The 16040-nt window shown below is 38.6% G+C and overlaps 1 protein-coding gene across 1 annotated transcript in view; it reads right to left on the minus strand.

Annotated features, from left to right (window-relative positions):
• The window catches only part of RNLS (renalase, FAD dependent amine oxidase), a 443738-nt gene that overhangs the window by 399102 nt on the left and 28596 nt on the right, over positions 1 to 16040 (minus strand). Inside the window, exon 4 of the mRNA XM_007944033.2 lies at positions 12257 to 12415. Coding sequence (XP_007942224.1) covers positions 12257 to 12415 — 159 coding nt within the window. The remainder of the gene's footprint in view (positions 1 to 12256; positions 12416 to 16040) is intronic.

A 16040-nucleotide genomic window follows, 5' to 3' on the forward strand; every position in this document is an offset into this window, starting at 1 on the left:
CACCAGCCACTCCTCGGAAGGAAGATGGGGCAATCTACTTCTGTAGTGATACTGCCTCGGAAACCCAAGGAGGGGTCGTTATGAGTCGGGTCCGACTGGACTCGACGGCACATAACAACAACAACAATCCAAATACAAGGAGCTCTGACGTCATAGTGGTTAAAGTATTTAGTTACTAACCAAAAGGTTATCAGTTGGAATTTACCAACCACTCCACAGGAGCAATATGAGGCAGTCTGTTTCTACAAAGATTTATAGGCTTGGAAACCTATGGGGATAAATCTACTGGGTCCTAAAGGGTTACTATGACTTGGAATTGACTCAATGGCAGGTTTTTTTTTTTTTTTTTTTAAATGCAAATATTAAGAAATACTTTTTTAAAATACAGTGCTGAGGTGACTCTCTTGGCAAACCAAACTGTGTACTCTTGAAAACTGAAATTTACAGCACAATTTAATATATTTATGTTTAGCTGTGCTTTTGTAAGATGTTACAGTATTATTTAACACAATCCCAATTGTTTCAGAACCCCATGGCAATAAATTACCCTACTTTAAAGGGACTCTGGCAACAGACTAGAGGTAGACACATAAAAGAGGTATTTTAAATTAGTTTTGTATCTTTCCTTTAGCTATCTAATAAATATTCCAATCTCTTCTATATTATTTCTCTCACACTGTATAAGATAAGAAGCTATATTTTTGCTACTTCATGGTGGAGCTAATATTCAAGGAAAAATAAATTGCTTTCAAGATGTAATAGCAACTATGCTCTTACTCAGAAAATAATTTCTACTATAGTTCTAAATCTAAAATCTATAAACCATATTACTGTTTTTTATTTTTTTTTTTGTTTTATTTTACAGTGGAAGAAAAGATCATTTCTCAATCAAATTCAATGTGAACTTTAGGTGAGCAACAAAGTCAAAAGCTACAGGTATGTGTCAATATCCACCACCATCCACATTTTCAATGCCTTCCTTTCATGCCACCAGACTCTGCTTTTTTATGACTCATGGTTTTCAAGCCAGATAATGTGTCCTCTAGTTGTCAAAGCCTTTTATAGTCAAGACTCAGTTCAATATGATGAAAGGCTGAGAAAATCAGTGAAAGCGTACAAGTAGAGGCAAGAAGCCAGATGAAGAGGTAAGCCAACACGTCCCAAGCAGAGAAAAGCATGGACTACTCAAGAGTAGTCCAAGATAAGGTGTACCAGGGTTCGCATAATCAATGCTTACAAAACTAGAACATAAACACAAGACTAAACCAAAAGCCAAACTCACTGTCGAGTCAAATTTGACTCATAGAGACCCCCTTTGGGTTTCCAAGGTGGCAAATCTTTACAGAAGTAGATTACCCAGTCTTCCTTCCACAGAGTGGCTCGTGGGTTTGAACCACCAGCCTTCTGGTTAACACTACGTCACCAGAGCATGTTAAACACAAGACAGGTAAATACAAATTGTGTGAACAGACTTATGCTTTCTGGCAGTAGTTCTCAACTCCAACTGCATATCACAGTCACCTGTTCTGAAGGGTGAATCACCTAGGTAGTGCCAAGTGGTAAGCACTTGGCTACAAACCAAAAAGTTGGAGGTTCAAATCCACCAGAGGTACCTCAGAAGAAATGCTAGTAATCTTCTGAAAAATCGCCAAACCCATTGTGGTCAAGTGATTCAAACTCACAGTGATCCGACAGAACAGAGTGGAACTCCCCCATAGGGTTTCTAAGGCTGTAATCTTTAAGGGTACAGACTGTCACTCTTTCTCCCACAGTGGCTGGTGGGTTCAAACTGCTGACCTTTCAGTTAGCAGCCAAGCACTTAACTACTATGCCACCAGTGCTCCTTCTATGACAAGTTAATGGTTCTAAAAATATGGTCCTTGGACCAGCAACTTCAGCATCACCTGAGAACTTGAAAGGAATGCAAATTCTCAGCCCCAAACTCATCAAGAACTCTGGGAATGGGACCCACTAATCTGTGCTTTAACAACTCCTCCAGTTCATTTACCAAAACCAAACTCACTGCCATCAAGTCAATTCAACTCATAGTGACCCTCCTTAGGTGTCTAAGGCAGTATCTCTAAGGAAGTAGATTGCCCAACCTTCCTTCCTCAGAGTGGCTGGTGGGTTTGAACCACCAGCCTTCTGGTTAGCAGTCAAATGCCTTTAGGCACTACGCCACCAGAGATGCATGTATATTTTATGATATACCTTATGATCATCCAGAGTTAAAAACAAAACTGTAGCAACAACAGAAATAACCTACTATGTTGTTGTTGTTGTTATTTGCCGTCGAGTTGGCCCCGACTCATAGCGACCCCTCCTTGGGTTTCCAAGGCAGTATCACTACAGAAGTAGGATTGCCCAACCTTCCTTCTGAGGATAACCTACTATGTTGACATGAAGAGATTTGGATACAGAATGTTTAGCCTGCATATAGTAGGTTACTACTATATGCAGGCTAAACATTCTGCATCCAAATCTCTTCATGTCAACATAGTAAACCTACTATATGCAGGCTAAACATTCTGTATCCAAATCTCTTCATGTCAACATAGTATGCTCTACCATTCTAGTCTTTCTTTGCAGGCTTCAGGATGACTATCACCAAATAATTTTTTTCACCTTTATCGAAGGAAGCAAGTTACATTATTCAGATACCTGAAGAGGTGTTAGGACAAGTAACTGTTGTCTTATCAAAATGAAAATTAAAAAATCAATTTATTTTTCATGAATAATTTTCAGGAGATTATAATCTCAAATAGGAGTATGGTCACCCTTTTTTCTAAATAAAAATAACATCATTACTTGGTTGTTACCCACTTATGTTACCATTCCTTGAGAAGGTAACAGGTCTCTTCTAAATATCAATGCCTACAAATTAGGTACTAATAAGACAATTTTAAGGACATCTGGTGGCTCTGTGCCTAAGGCATTCGACTACTAACCAGAAGGTCAGTGGTTCAAACCCACTAGCTTCTCCACTGGTGACAATTTTTTTTCTTAAATAATTATAACTTTCCTCTGAAGAAACTGTACACATCCAATACAAATACTCAGTAATCCTTGGAATAATTTCCATGGGGTCAGGACATCTGAGTGAAAAAGAAATCTTCCACATTTTAAAGATTTCTTGTTTCTCTAGAAAAATCCATGAGATTTCCCCCCCCCAAGCAACAGCTTTTTCTTAGTTCTATGAACTGAGTTGGTGACTTCAAACTTTAGTATGTGTTAGAGTCAGCTGGTGGCATAGTGCCCAAGGCAGCTGACTGCTAACCAGAAGGTTGGTGGTTCAAATTCACCAGCTGCTCCACAGAAGGAAGACTGGACAATCTACTTCTGTAAAGATTTACCACCTCAGAAACCCACAGAGGGTCAGTATGAGTCAGAATCAACTTGATGGCAGTGAGTTTAGTCTGTGTTGGTTTTGGAGGGCTTGTTAAAACACATATTGATTTAGTAGGTCTCTGCTGAGGCCCAAAATTTGCATTTGTAACAACGTCCCAGGTGTTCCTGCTGCTGCTGCTGATGCTACTTGGGGTAGACACTCCAAGAACCACTGAGTTGGAGGCTTTCAAACAAGATAAGGAGTAGGACAGAAATATGGAGGAGGGAATGGTGAGAAAGTTCTTTACCAGTCATGAGAAAGCTCTACCAGTCACCCTATTACACATCAGCTTCTGCTTCTATACTAAAGCTGGTCTTCATCAAGTCATCAGTCTTCAACCAATTTAATTTGTTCTGAAATATTTAATACTGTTGACTTATCAATTCCCAAACTTTTTTCTCTTTTTCCAATCAAATGATTCATCCTCCTCTTGTATTTCTTCTTTCAGTAACAGTGACCTCCACCATTAATCTGTTAGTTTGTCATACTGTGGTGGCTTGTGTATTGCTGTGAGTCTGGAGGCTATGCCACTAATATTCCAAATACCAGCAGGATCATCCATGGTGGACAGGTTTTAGCAGAGCTTCCAAACTAAGACAGACTTGGAAGAAGGAAGAGGCTATCTACTTCTCAAAGAATTGGCCAGTGAAAAACATTATGAATAGCAGTGAAACACTGCCTAATATATTACTGGAAAGCGTTATAAATAGCTCTGAAACATTATCTGATATAGTGCTGGAAGATGAGCCCCTCAAGTCAGAAGACCCTCAAAATACAACTGGGGGAGAGCTGCCTCCTCAGAGTAGAGTAGACCTTCATAATGTGGATGGAGTAAAGCTTTCAGGACTTCCATTTCCTGAGGTGGCATGACTCAAAATGGGAAGAAACAGCTGTAAACATCCATTAACAATTGGAACATGGAATGTATAAATTACAACCTTAGGAAAATGGGAAGCTTTCAAAAATGAAATGGAATGCATATAGATCGATATCCTAGGTGTTAGTGAACTGAAATGGATTGGTTTTGGCCATTGTGAATCAGACAACCATATGATATACTATGCCATGAATGACAAAATGAAGACGAATGGTGTGGCATTCATCATCACAAAGAATGTTTCATGATGTATCCTGAAGTACAGTGCTGTCAGTAATAGGATAATATCCATATGCCTACAAGGAAGACCAGTTAATACTACTATTATTCGAATTTATACACCAACCACCAAAGCCAAAGACAAGGAAACTGAAGGTTTTTAACTACTTCTGCAAACTCAAATGGATCAAACATGCTATAAAGACATGTTGATTATTACTGGTGACTGGAATGCAAAAGTTGGAAACAAAGAAGAATCACCAGTAGTTGGAAAATATGGCCTTGGTGATAGAAATGACACTGGAGAATGCATGATAGAATTTGCAAGACCAACGACCTATACATTGCATATACCTTTTTTCAACAACATAAATTGTGGCTATACATGTGGACTTCACCAGATGGAGTACACAGGAATCAGATCGAGTACATCTGTGGAAAGAGGCAATGGAGAAGCTCAATATCTTAAGCCAAAACAAGGCAGGCCAGGAGCTGACTGTGGAACAGAACATCAACTGCTCATATGCAAGTTCAAGATGAAGCTGAAGACTATGAAAACAAGTCCATGAGAGCCAAAATATGACCTTGATTATACCCCTCCTGAATTTTGAGACCATCTAAAGAATAGATTTGATGCAGTGAACACCAGTGACCATAGGAATTATGGGATGACATCAAGAATATCATCCATGAAGAAAGCAAAAGGTCATTAAAAAGATAGGAAAGGAAGAAAAGACCAAAATAGATGTCAGAAGAGACTCTGAAACTTGCCCTTGAACAGAGAGTAGCTAAAGCAATCGGAAGAAATGACAAGATAAAAAAGCTGAACAGATGATTTCAAAGAGCAGCATGAGAAGACAAAGTCAATTATTATAATGAGATGTGCAAAGACTTGGAGTTAGAAAACCAAAAGAGAAGAACACATTTGGCATTCCCCTAGTGAAAAGCACTGAAGAAAATATTCAAACCTCAAGTTGCTATTGAAAGATTCTATGTGTAAAATATTGACTGATGCAGAAACATCAAAAGAAGATGGAAGGAATACACAAAGTCACTGTACCAAAAAGAACTGGTCAATGTTCATCCATTTCAGGAGGTGGCATATGATCAAGAACCAATGGTATTGAAGGAAGAAGTTGAAGCTGCACCAAAAGAACTGGTGAAAAACAAAGCTCCAGGAATTGATGGAATATCCTTTGAAATGTTTCAACAAATGGATGCTGTGCTGGAGGCACACTTACTCATCTATGCCAAGATATTTGGAAGACAGCTACCTGGACAACTGACTGGAAGAGATCCTTATCTTTACCCATTCCAAAGAAATGTGATCCCACAGAATGTGGAAGTGGAAATTATCTAACAATATCATTAATATCACGTGCAAGTAAAATCTTGCTGAAGATAATTCAAAAACAGTTGCAGCTTTATATTGACTGAGAACTTTCAGAAATGCAAGCTGTATTCAGAAGAGGATGTGGAATGAGGGATATCATTACTGATGTCAGACAGATCTTGGCTGAAAGCAAAGAATACCAGAAAGATGTTTATTTGTATCTTACTGACTATGCAAAAGCACTTGTGTGGATCATAACAAATTATGGATAACATTGAGAAAAATGGGAATTCCAGAACAGTCAATTGTGCTCATGAGGAATCTGTACATAGACTAAGAGGCTGTCATCCAAACAGAACAAGGGGATACTGCATGTTTTAAAATCAGGAAGGGAGCCCATCACCATACTTATTCAATCTGTATGATGAGCAAATAATCTGAGAAGCTGGATTACATGAAGAAGAACACAGCATCAGGATTAGAAGAAGACTCATTTACAACCTACAATATGCAGATGACACAAATTTGCCTGCTGAAAGTGAAGAGGACTTGAAGCACTTACTGATGAAGATGAAAGACTACAGACAACATAAAGAAAACAAAAGTCCTCACAACTGAACCAATAAGCAGCATTGTGACAAATGGAGAAAGATTGAAGTTGTCAAAGATTTCATATTACTTGGTTCCACAATCAACACCAAAGGAAGCAGCTAGTCAAGAAATCAGATGACATATCGCACCGAGCAAATCTGCTGCAACAGACCTCTTTAAAGTCCTGAAGAGCAAAGATTTCTCTTTGAAGCCTAAGGTGTACCTAACCCAAGCCATGGTATTTTCAATTGCCTTACATGCATGTGGAAGCTAGACAATGAATAAGGAAGAATGAAGAACAGTTGATGCTTTTGAGTTGTAGTGTTGGCAAAAAAATAATGAAAGTACCATGGACTGCCAGAAAAATGAACAAATCTGTCCTGGAAGAAATGCAGTCAGAACGCTCCTTGGAAGCAAGAATGGTCAGATTTCATCTCACCTACTTTGAGCATGTTGTCAGAAGGGATCATTCCCTCCAGAAGGATATCATGCTTGGTAAAGTGAAGGGTCAATGAGAAAAGGTAAGGATCTCTAGAAGAAGGGTTGACACAATGGCTGCAATGATGAGGTCAGGTGTATAGCAAGGATTGTGAGGTTAGTGCAGGACTAGGCAGTGTTTCATTCTGTTGTACACAGGGTCACTATGAGACAGAGCTGACTAGACAGCACCTACCAACAACAACAGTCACCTATTTTTCTTTCATCTAAGCACAACTTGAAATATAGCTTTTGAATATTAAGGACTGTCTGCACCTAGATGGACTAGCTTTCACTGACATTTAAACTCATGTTCATATGCATTTAGTGTTTAGTGTTCTGATTGTGGAAGGAAGGAATGATGAGGTCTGGAAGGCAGAGAAAGGTAGAGTTTAGACAGAGAGGCTTTAGACAGAGAGTCTTTAGGCAACTTTAGGGCAGCAACAATGGCTTGGTGATGCTGGGTTAAGAAAGAGGAGAAGCAGTGCCAAATGAGACTGAAATTGCACTGGGGACCAATAATAGAATTAAGACTTTAGCTAAATTTAAAGAATGCAATTCAGTTTCTTTCAGTCTACTCAATTCATACTAATCAAGTGCATACTTTTAAAATAAAGGTAAAATTCTTCAGAAAACCCAAAATTCTACTGCCATCAAGTTGATTCCTACTCATAACAACCCTGTAGGGCAAAGTGGAAGTGCCTCACAGGGTTTCCAAGGTTCTAAGTGTTTACAGAAGCAGACTGCGACATCTTTCTCCTGCAGAACAGCTGGTGGGTTCGAACTGCTAACCTTTGGGTTGGTAGCCAAACGCTTAACCACTGCACCACCAGGGCTCCTAAATTCTTCAGAAGAAGAGACAAAAAAGAGAAAATGAAGACATTGTTCCACAGGGCCCTCCCTCCTTCATTTTGGAATAGTCACAATGTAATCCTGTCCATTTTGCCATTCCTACATCAATAAGTTTGCAGAAGCCACAGTATGGCACAGTGGAACATACATCATTTCTTCCTCTCTATGCAGAGATAAAGGTCCATTTATGTGCCTCAAACACACCAACGGACAGGTATTTTCATTCTAATATTCATAGTGAAAGGGCCTGGGTCCCTGACACCATGGGACTTCCATACCAGCCCTCACTGCTTATAACCGGACTGTTACATAAGAATATATCATTTCCTTTCAAGCCACTGTTTGTTTCTATCCTTATTACAGAACACAAGTCCACATTTCAGCAAAATGGCTTATCTTTATTTTACAGATGTTGTTGTTGTTATGTGCCGTCAAGTCGGCCCCCACTCACAGCGACCCCTCCTTGGGTTGCTGAGGCAGTATCACTACGGAAGTAGATTGCCCAACCTTCCTTCCAAGGAGTGGCTGGTGGGTTTGAACCACGAGCCTTCTGGTTAGCAGTCAAGTACCTTAGACACTATGCTACCAGAGCTCCTAGGGACATTGATATCCAGAGAGCTAAGTAACTTACCCGAGGCCCAACATCACACATCTTCCACAGAAGAGTCAGTGTCAGGATTTGAACTCAGAAGTGTGATTCAGAGTTTCTATATCTCTATATTACTATACACTTTACTATTTTTAAGGAGCCCTGGTGGCACAGTGGTTAAACACTGTGGTTCGAACCCACCAGCCACCTCTGTGGGAGAAAAAGGTGGCAACATGTTTCCATAAAGATTACAGCCTTGGAAACTCTGTGGGGCAATTCTACCCTGTCCTATTGGGTTGCTATTGATTAGAATTGACTCAAAAGCACACAACAACAATATAGTGTCTCTAAAGAAATCTTGAAAGGAAGAAAGAGTCCACAGAAATTGGTAAGTGGAGAGCTAAAATTTAGCAGATAAACAGGTACTATTCAATCCAGTGTGAAACGTTGTTGTTGTTAGGTGCCATCATATACAAATATTTCATAAATACATATATGAAATATAGTATGAATTGATGCTATGCAAATGAAGCGTTCATATTAAATGTTACCTGGACATTTTAAAAATTCAGATATTTAAGTTTTTAACAGGAAAATATTCCAATTTACTGGTTCCAAGACAAAAAATGTTAAAAGTCTGAAATTCTCTTAAAGATTCTAGATTTCATTTCTATGGCCATAGTCTTTAGATTAAAATTCTCAGAACAGACAATATTAAGATGAGAGAGCAGCTAGAATGCCCAAGAGAGTGCCACCATCATATTCCTGGGCATGACTCATAGTACCCTTCTGCTCAGTAGGATCTTATACAGAACAACAGACTACTTGAAAGTTAATTGATATAAAGTAAAGGAATTAAAACCAACATACAGAACCACAAAGTAAATGAAAGCTAAAGCAATATATGAACACAACTCTCAGAATGGGGCATATTTATTTTAAAGAAATAAAGCTCATTGTCAGTGTAGAGTTTCTCTTTCCTTCTTTATATATATCCACATTTAATGAAAATAAGATATGGAATGAAACGAAATAAAGTCTATCATGGGATTAATTTAATGTGAATTTCACAGAGAACAGAGATGCAATTGACCTCAGTGAAATTTAAATAGCTTTTTAGGCCTTTTGGAAATACATTTATCCATTTATCCATAAATCATTCACTCATTTTACAAATATTAAAGAATAGCTATGCAGTAGATGCTTATTATTTTTGATTATTTAGTATAAACTTTCTCTTCTTGAAAGCACCGATACTTATTTTCCACTGATTACACGTTATGGGACAAGATTATAATCAAGGACACCATGATCCCCTGGCTACAAGGTAAGAATGTGACCCAGCTCATGTCAGTAAGATTCTCCCTTCCTGAAATTTTAATTTTAGGCAAAGACACCATGACGCTGATGGAGAACATCCATTTCAGGGTTAGTGTTCTTAGGAGACTGTTCCTGTGTAGCATTTTCCCTCTAGTTCTTAATCCTGGCTGCTGGCTTAGTGGCTACCCATTTTCAAGCTTGTTAGTTAAACACAAGAGCACTGGCTTACAGTCAGAGGGGAAAGATTTCATAGAAATGAATTCTAACCGTTCCCTTTTGCGTAAGTTACCCTGAATGGGTTTTCTGATGCTTGCAAACACAATGGTTACTATTTAAAGATAAAGTGGATAATACTAAACCGGTAGCAATATCTAAAGATTTGTTGTTGTTGTTATGTGCCATCAAGTCAGACCTGACTCATAGCGACCCCCTCCTTGGGTTTCCGAGGCAGTATCTCTATGGAAGTATATTGCCCAACCTTCCTTCTGAATCTAAAGATTTAGCAAGAGTAAAAATAACACATTCAAAAGCAAACAAAAGACCATGATAATAAAATCAAAATATGGAATATTTTGAATCGCACTATAGCTCTGGTGGTATAGTGCCTAAGGCATTTGACTGCTAACTAGTGGTTGAAACCCACCAGCCACTCCTTGGAAGGAAGACTGGGCAATCTACTTCCATTGAGATACCACCTCAGAAACCCAAGGAGGGGGTCACTATGAGTCGAATCGGTGCAACGGCAGTGAGTTGATAATTAAAATGACATGCCAAATGAGAAGTACATGTTAAAGTAGTCTTTATGATCCCAGAAATTCTTCAGATCTATATCACTCACTATTGAATGTATTCATTAATTTATTCTTACCTCTATATTTATATATTCAGACTGAAACATATGAAATAGCCAATCTTTGACTGTTTTTGACTGACAAAATACCAATTTCATATAGATCAGCCTAGTAATAGCCATTATTTACATATTATTTTATTTCTGTTTCATAAATGCTCATGAAATAAAACACAATCAAATAAATTGACCATATTTTAAAACAATTCTTGAAACTACATACACATATAAAGTATACATATATATAGTGTGAATTAAAGAGCAACTTTCAGAAATACCATGCCTTAATTTACAAATTATAATCAGCATATTAACTGTACTTAATAATAATCCCCTGTACTTGATAAAACTCCCTAGTAGTTGATTATGGAATAAACATCAAGAATTCACAAGGCCTACTGACAGCACTATAAATTTTGATTTTCACATTTAATTTGATAGAAACTGGCTAACTAATAGCACCATGTGTAACAATTATGTCACCAGCTGCAAAAGAACAAATTTCTGAAAAGGGAAAGGATTGACTGATTAAGTAAAATCTTATAAAGTAAAAAGAAATTGACCTTATGGGGAGGCAGATAGCAAAATGAGACTCAAATGCTATTTCAGAACCATACTTGGTGACAAGGTCATTCGATCCTAGTTTTCTTCTCCTTTCTTTTCACATTATCCAGAGGTTTGGAGGCAACTTTGCTTATGTCCTTACTAAGTCTCAATCCAGCGAAATCATAAATATAAAATCACTGCTCCCTAAGAAATAATAACCACGTATAAATTTGAAAAATAAATAATAAATTGCTTTCTGAAAAAAATTTCTCTACAATGACAAATAAATTCTCTCTGTATGAAAATTGATTCAGTATTATAAAATAATAAGATCTGACTTGCTAATTAAGACATAGCATACAAGATGTCAACAGCCTTTACCAATATCCTCCTAAAAATGTACCTCTGTTGCTCTTTGCAAGAAAACAATTTCATTTTTTTTCTTTTTGCCTTTATCCAAATGAAAAAAAAAAAAATGGCTTTGCATTTTAATTTCTTAATCACAATTTTGGTTCCCATAGCATAATTATGGCTCCTATAGCATAATTATGGCTCCCTTACCATAATTTACTCATCCTGCCAGTTCCAAACCCCTGCCCCTCTTAAGCGTCTCTTTCAAATAGGGCTAAGCAATTGCCTCAAACAGAAATAGATACTTAAAGAGCAACTAGAAGAACAAACACAGAAAATAAGGCAGTGCAAGTAACTATTTATATTATAAAAACTCTCCTTATCTACAGGAAGCCATAAAAAGACCATTCTTCTTTTTTTTCCCACACTCACAACAAGACATTCACCAATTTAACAACTTCCTCATTTACATCTCAGAGACATCAATGACACTGTTCCTGCTGTGCCACCATTATTGCTATCGTTTCCAAAATATTCCACCATTCAATATTCCATAAACTCAATGGCCTGCAAACAAGAGACTATTCTTTTATGCAAAATTGCTATATATCCAACAAGATTACTGAACCTTTTTTAGGGCAAGAATAATAATAATGTTTAACTTTTAACTGGTTAAAAAAAAAAACAAACAAAACTATGGGCTTCAGTTTGGCCTAGACAGATACGATGATCTGAGATCGGTTTTTAAAACATGCAAATCAATAGACCCCATATTTCTTTTGCTAAGAGACTTAAACTGAATTGAAACTCTATCACAGAAATCCCATTCCCTAGGGTAACAGATGGCCAAGGCAGAAACTCACAATTCTGGATGTCACCTTGAAGCTGTAGAATCTGAGGAACTGGCATAGTGAGGACAAGAAGATCAAACTGCTCAGAGGAGCCTTTTTCCCTGGATACTTCCCACTTCTCGTTGCTCAGGTTGATCTGGGTCACACGGTGTCTGAAGTAGACTTCTGCACCTGCTCCGGAAGCAAAATCATGTTCACATAATCAGGATTTTCCATATCAATAAGAGAGAAATGAATAGTCACAAACTGGATCCACCCACACGACTAAAAGCTAAAGTTTGTCTTCTACAAGCCCTGAGTTTCTCTTTACCTTCTTTCTCATTTAGTGAAAATTCTTTCCCCTCTAGCACCCTTGGTTCCCCCATCAATGCCTATTCTGGGGAAAAAAATACTACTAATGCAATTATTAGTAAAAAAATAATAAGTAGCTATATTTTATTAAGCACCTACTATATTCTAAGTGGGAGCTCTGGTAGCATAGTGCCTAAGGCACTTGACTACTAACCAGAGGCTGGTGGTTCAAACCTACCAGCCACTCCTCAGAAGGAAGGTTGGGCAATCTACTTCTGCAGTGTTACTGCCTCGGAAACACAAGGAGGGGTCACTATGAGTTGGGTCTGTACATAACAACAGCACATAACAACAACAACAACATATTCTAAGCACTACAGACCAGGAAACTAAAGTCCAGATATGGTATGCCATGATTCAAGACTATATTCATCTGACTCAAAAGCTTATCATCTTTCAGAGATAGTACAAATTTCAGTAAAGCTGTTAAAAAGTACTTTACTTTTTAGCAATATAAGATGAGTATTCCCTGTTTTCCCTGTTACAAGCACTCATCTATCAGTTGGTCATACTGTGGTGGCTTTCCTACTGCTGTGATGCTGGAAGTTATGCTACTGGAATTTCAAATACCAGCAAGGTCACCCATGGTAGACAGGTTTCAGTGGAACTTCCAGACTATGACAGACTAGGAAGAAGGATGTGGCTAGGTCCCCTTCTACGGGGGAAAAAAAAAAGCTACTGAAAACCTTATGAATAGCAGTGAAACACTGTCTGATATAGTGCCAGAAGATGAGCCCCAGAGGATGAGGTGAGAAGGTACTCAAAATATGACAGGAAGAGCTGCCTCCTCAAATGAGATGTTAAGTCAATGATGTGGATAGAGTAAAGCATTAGGGACCTTCATTTGCTAATGTGGCATGAGTCACCATGGGAAGAAACAGTTGCAAACATCCATTAATAATTAGAACAGGGAATGTATGGGATATGAATCTAGGAAAACTGGAAGGTGTAAAAACTGAAATGGAATCCATAAAGATCATTGTCCTAGGCATTGTTGTTGTTGTTGTTATGTGCCGTTGAGTTGACCCCGACGTATAGCCACCCCTCCTTGGGTTTCCGAGGCAGTATCACTACGGAAGTAGGATTGCCCAACCTTCCTTCCGAGGAGTGGCTGGTGGGTTTGAACCGCCAGCCTTCTGGTTAGCAGTCAAGTGCTAGCTGAAATGGACAGGTACTGGCCATTCTGAATTGGACAATCATATGGTCTATTATGACAGGAATGAAAAAGAGAAATGGTGTCCCATTCATCATCCAAAAGAACATACCAAAATCTGTCCTGAAGTATAATGCTGTCAGGGATAGGATAATATCCATATGCCTGCAAGGAAGACCATTAATGTGACTATTATTCACATTTATGCACCAACCACTAAAGTCAAACATGAAGAAAGTGAAGATTTTTACCAATTTCTGCAGTCAGAAATTGACCAAACATATAAATCAAGATGGATTGTAAATTACTTGTGATTGGAATGCAAGAGCTGGAAACAAAAAGAAGTACTGATAATTGGAAAATAGGGCCTTTGTGATAGAAATGACACTGGAGATCACATCATAGAATTTTGCATGACCAACAACTTATTCATTGCAAATGCTTTTTTCTTTTTTTTTTTTTTTTTTGTGATTTGGGTGAAAATTTACAGAGCAAATTCACTTTCCATGCAGCAGTTCACATACACTTTGTCTCATGGCATTGACCAAAATTGAACTCGATGCAACAGATCCCCTCCCACTTCCTCCCAATAGTTACCTCTTCCCTGTGTCCACCCCTCCATGCACTCCTGCCCCCTGAGCTGTCTCCCATACAAAAATAGCCCTTCTTCCTCCCATGATTGTTCACTCCAAGGAGTGTATCTACCTCAGGTAAATGTTAAACTCATATGCCTGTCTTTTCTTTAGCTGGAAGCCACAGGGTTCAATTCCAGCCTGAAGGGCAGCTAGGGGCCATAGTCTCAGTGGTTCCACCAGGCTCTATCAGACCAGCAAACCTGGTCCCCCCCCTTTTTTTTCCAAATGATTTTGAGTTTTGTTCCACATTGTTCTCCCTCTTTATCCAGGATCTACTACATAGATCCCCTTCAGAGTGGTTGACACTGTAGCCAGGCACCATCAAGTTCTTCTGGTTCCACAATCATATAGGCTGAAGACTGCATGGTGTACCAGTCACTAGGATTAATTGTTTCCATGAATCTTCATTCTTCTTTTGCTCTGGATGAGGAGACACCCATCATTGCATCTAGATGGCTGCTTGCAAGCTTTTAAGATCCCAGTTGCTACTCGCCAAAGTAGGAGGTGGAACAATGTTTTGTGTAGTATGTTATGCCAATTGAGCTTGATGTCCCCTGCGATTACGGTCCAGAGCCCACCAGTTCAACTACTTGTCACACTAGGTAGCTGGCTGTGACCAAAAGTTAATACAATCTCATCCCTTGTCAGCTCTAGTATACACCTGGGAATTCTTACAGATCATACAAATACACTTATAGGACCATTGTCTGCCAACCCTATACATGGTCTTGGGTACAATCCTCGCTTCATATACATACCTAATAGTTCAGCCTGTCCACCCATCTATCCACCTGTATACCCATGTTTGCCTTCATTGACAATGCAGTACTGTACGTGCAAAAGGGTTCATCTTTATTGTATATACCTCCCATGTACCTCTCTATATCTTCCTCTTCCTCAATGCCACATGTTGATCACTCACATTTGGTACATTGCCCTCTCTTCACCCAAATCAATACTTATTTCTACCTATATAATAGTGTTCCCTCATGTCCCCTCCCACCCCTGGTAACCAACAAAGAAAATTTCCTTGCAGAGATAAACCTTTCCTTGACTTTTACAATATTGGACTAATACAATATTTGTTCTTCTATGATTGACTTATTTCACTCAGCATAATGTCCTCCAAGTTCATCCATGTTATGCAGTGTTTTGCACATTCTACGTTATTCTTTAGGGTTGCGTAGTATTCCATTGTGTGTAGGTATCATAGATTGGTTATCCATTCCTCAGTTGATGGACACCTAGGTTTCCATCTTTTGGCTATTGTAAATAGTGCTACATGAACATTGGTGTGCATATGTCTGTTCTTGTCATGGCTCTCACTTCTTTAGGATATATACCTAGTAATGGAATGGCTGGGTCAAATGGTAATTCCAAGTTTTGAAGGAATCGCCATACTGCTTTCCACAATGGTTGTACCATTTTAGTCCCACCAGCAGTGTATGAAAGTCCCATTCTCTCCACAACCTCGTCAGCATTTGTTATTTTCTGTCTTGTTGAACTTAGCTACTAGTGCTGGAACAAGATGGTACCTCATTGTTGTTTTGATTTGCACCTCTCTAATAGCTAATGATCATGAGCATTTCTTCATATGTTTGTTGGCTGCTTGAATATCCTCCTTGGTGAAGTGTCTATTCATGTCTTCTGCCCATTT

This window comes from Orycteropus afer, unplaced genomic scaffold (genome assembly GCF_000298275.1).
Source record: "Orycteropus afer afer isolate SDZICR_OR568_19922 unplaced genomic scaffold, OryAfe1.0 scaffold00118, whole genome shotgun sequence".
NCBI classification, from domain to species: Eukaryota; Metazoa; Chordata; class Mammalia; order Tubulidentata; family Orycteropodidae; genus Orycteropus; species Orycteropus afer.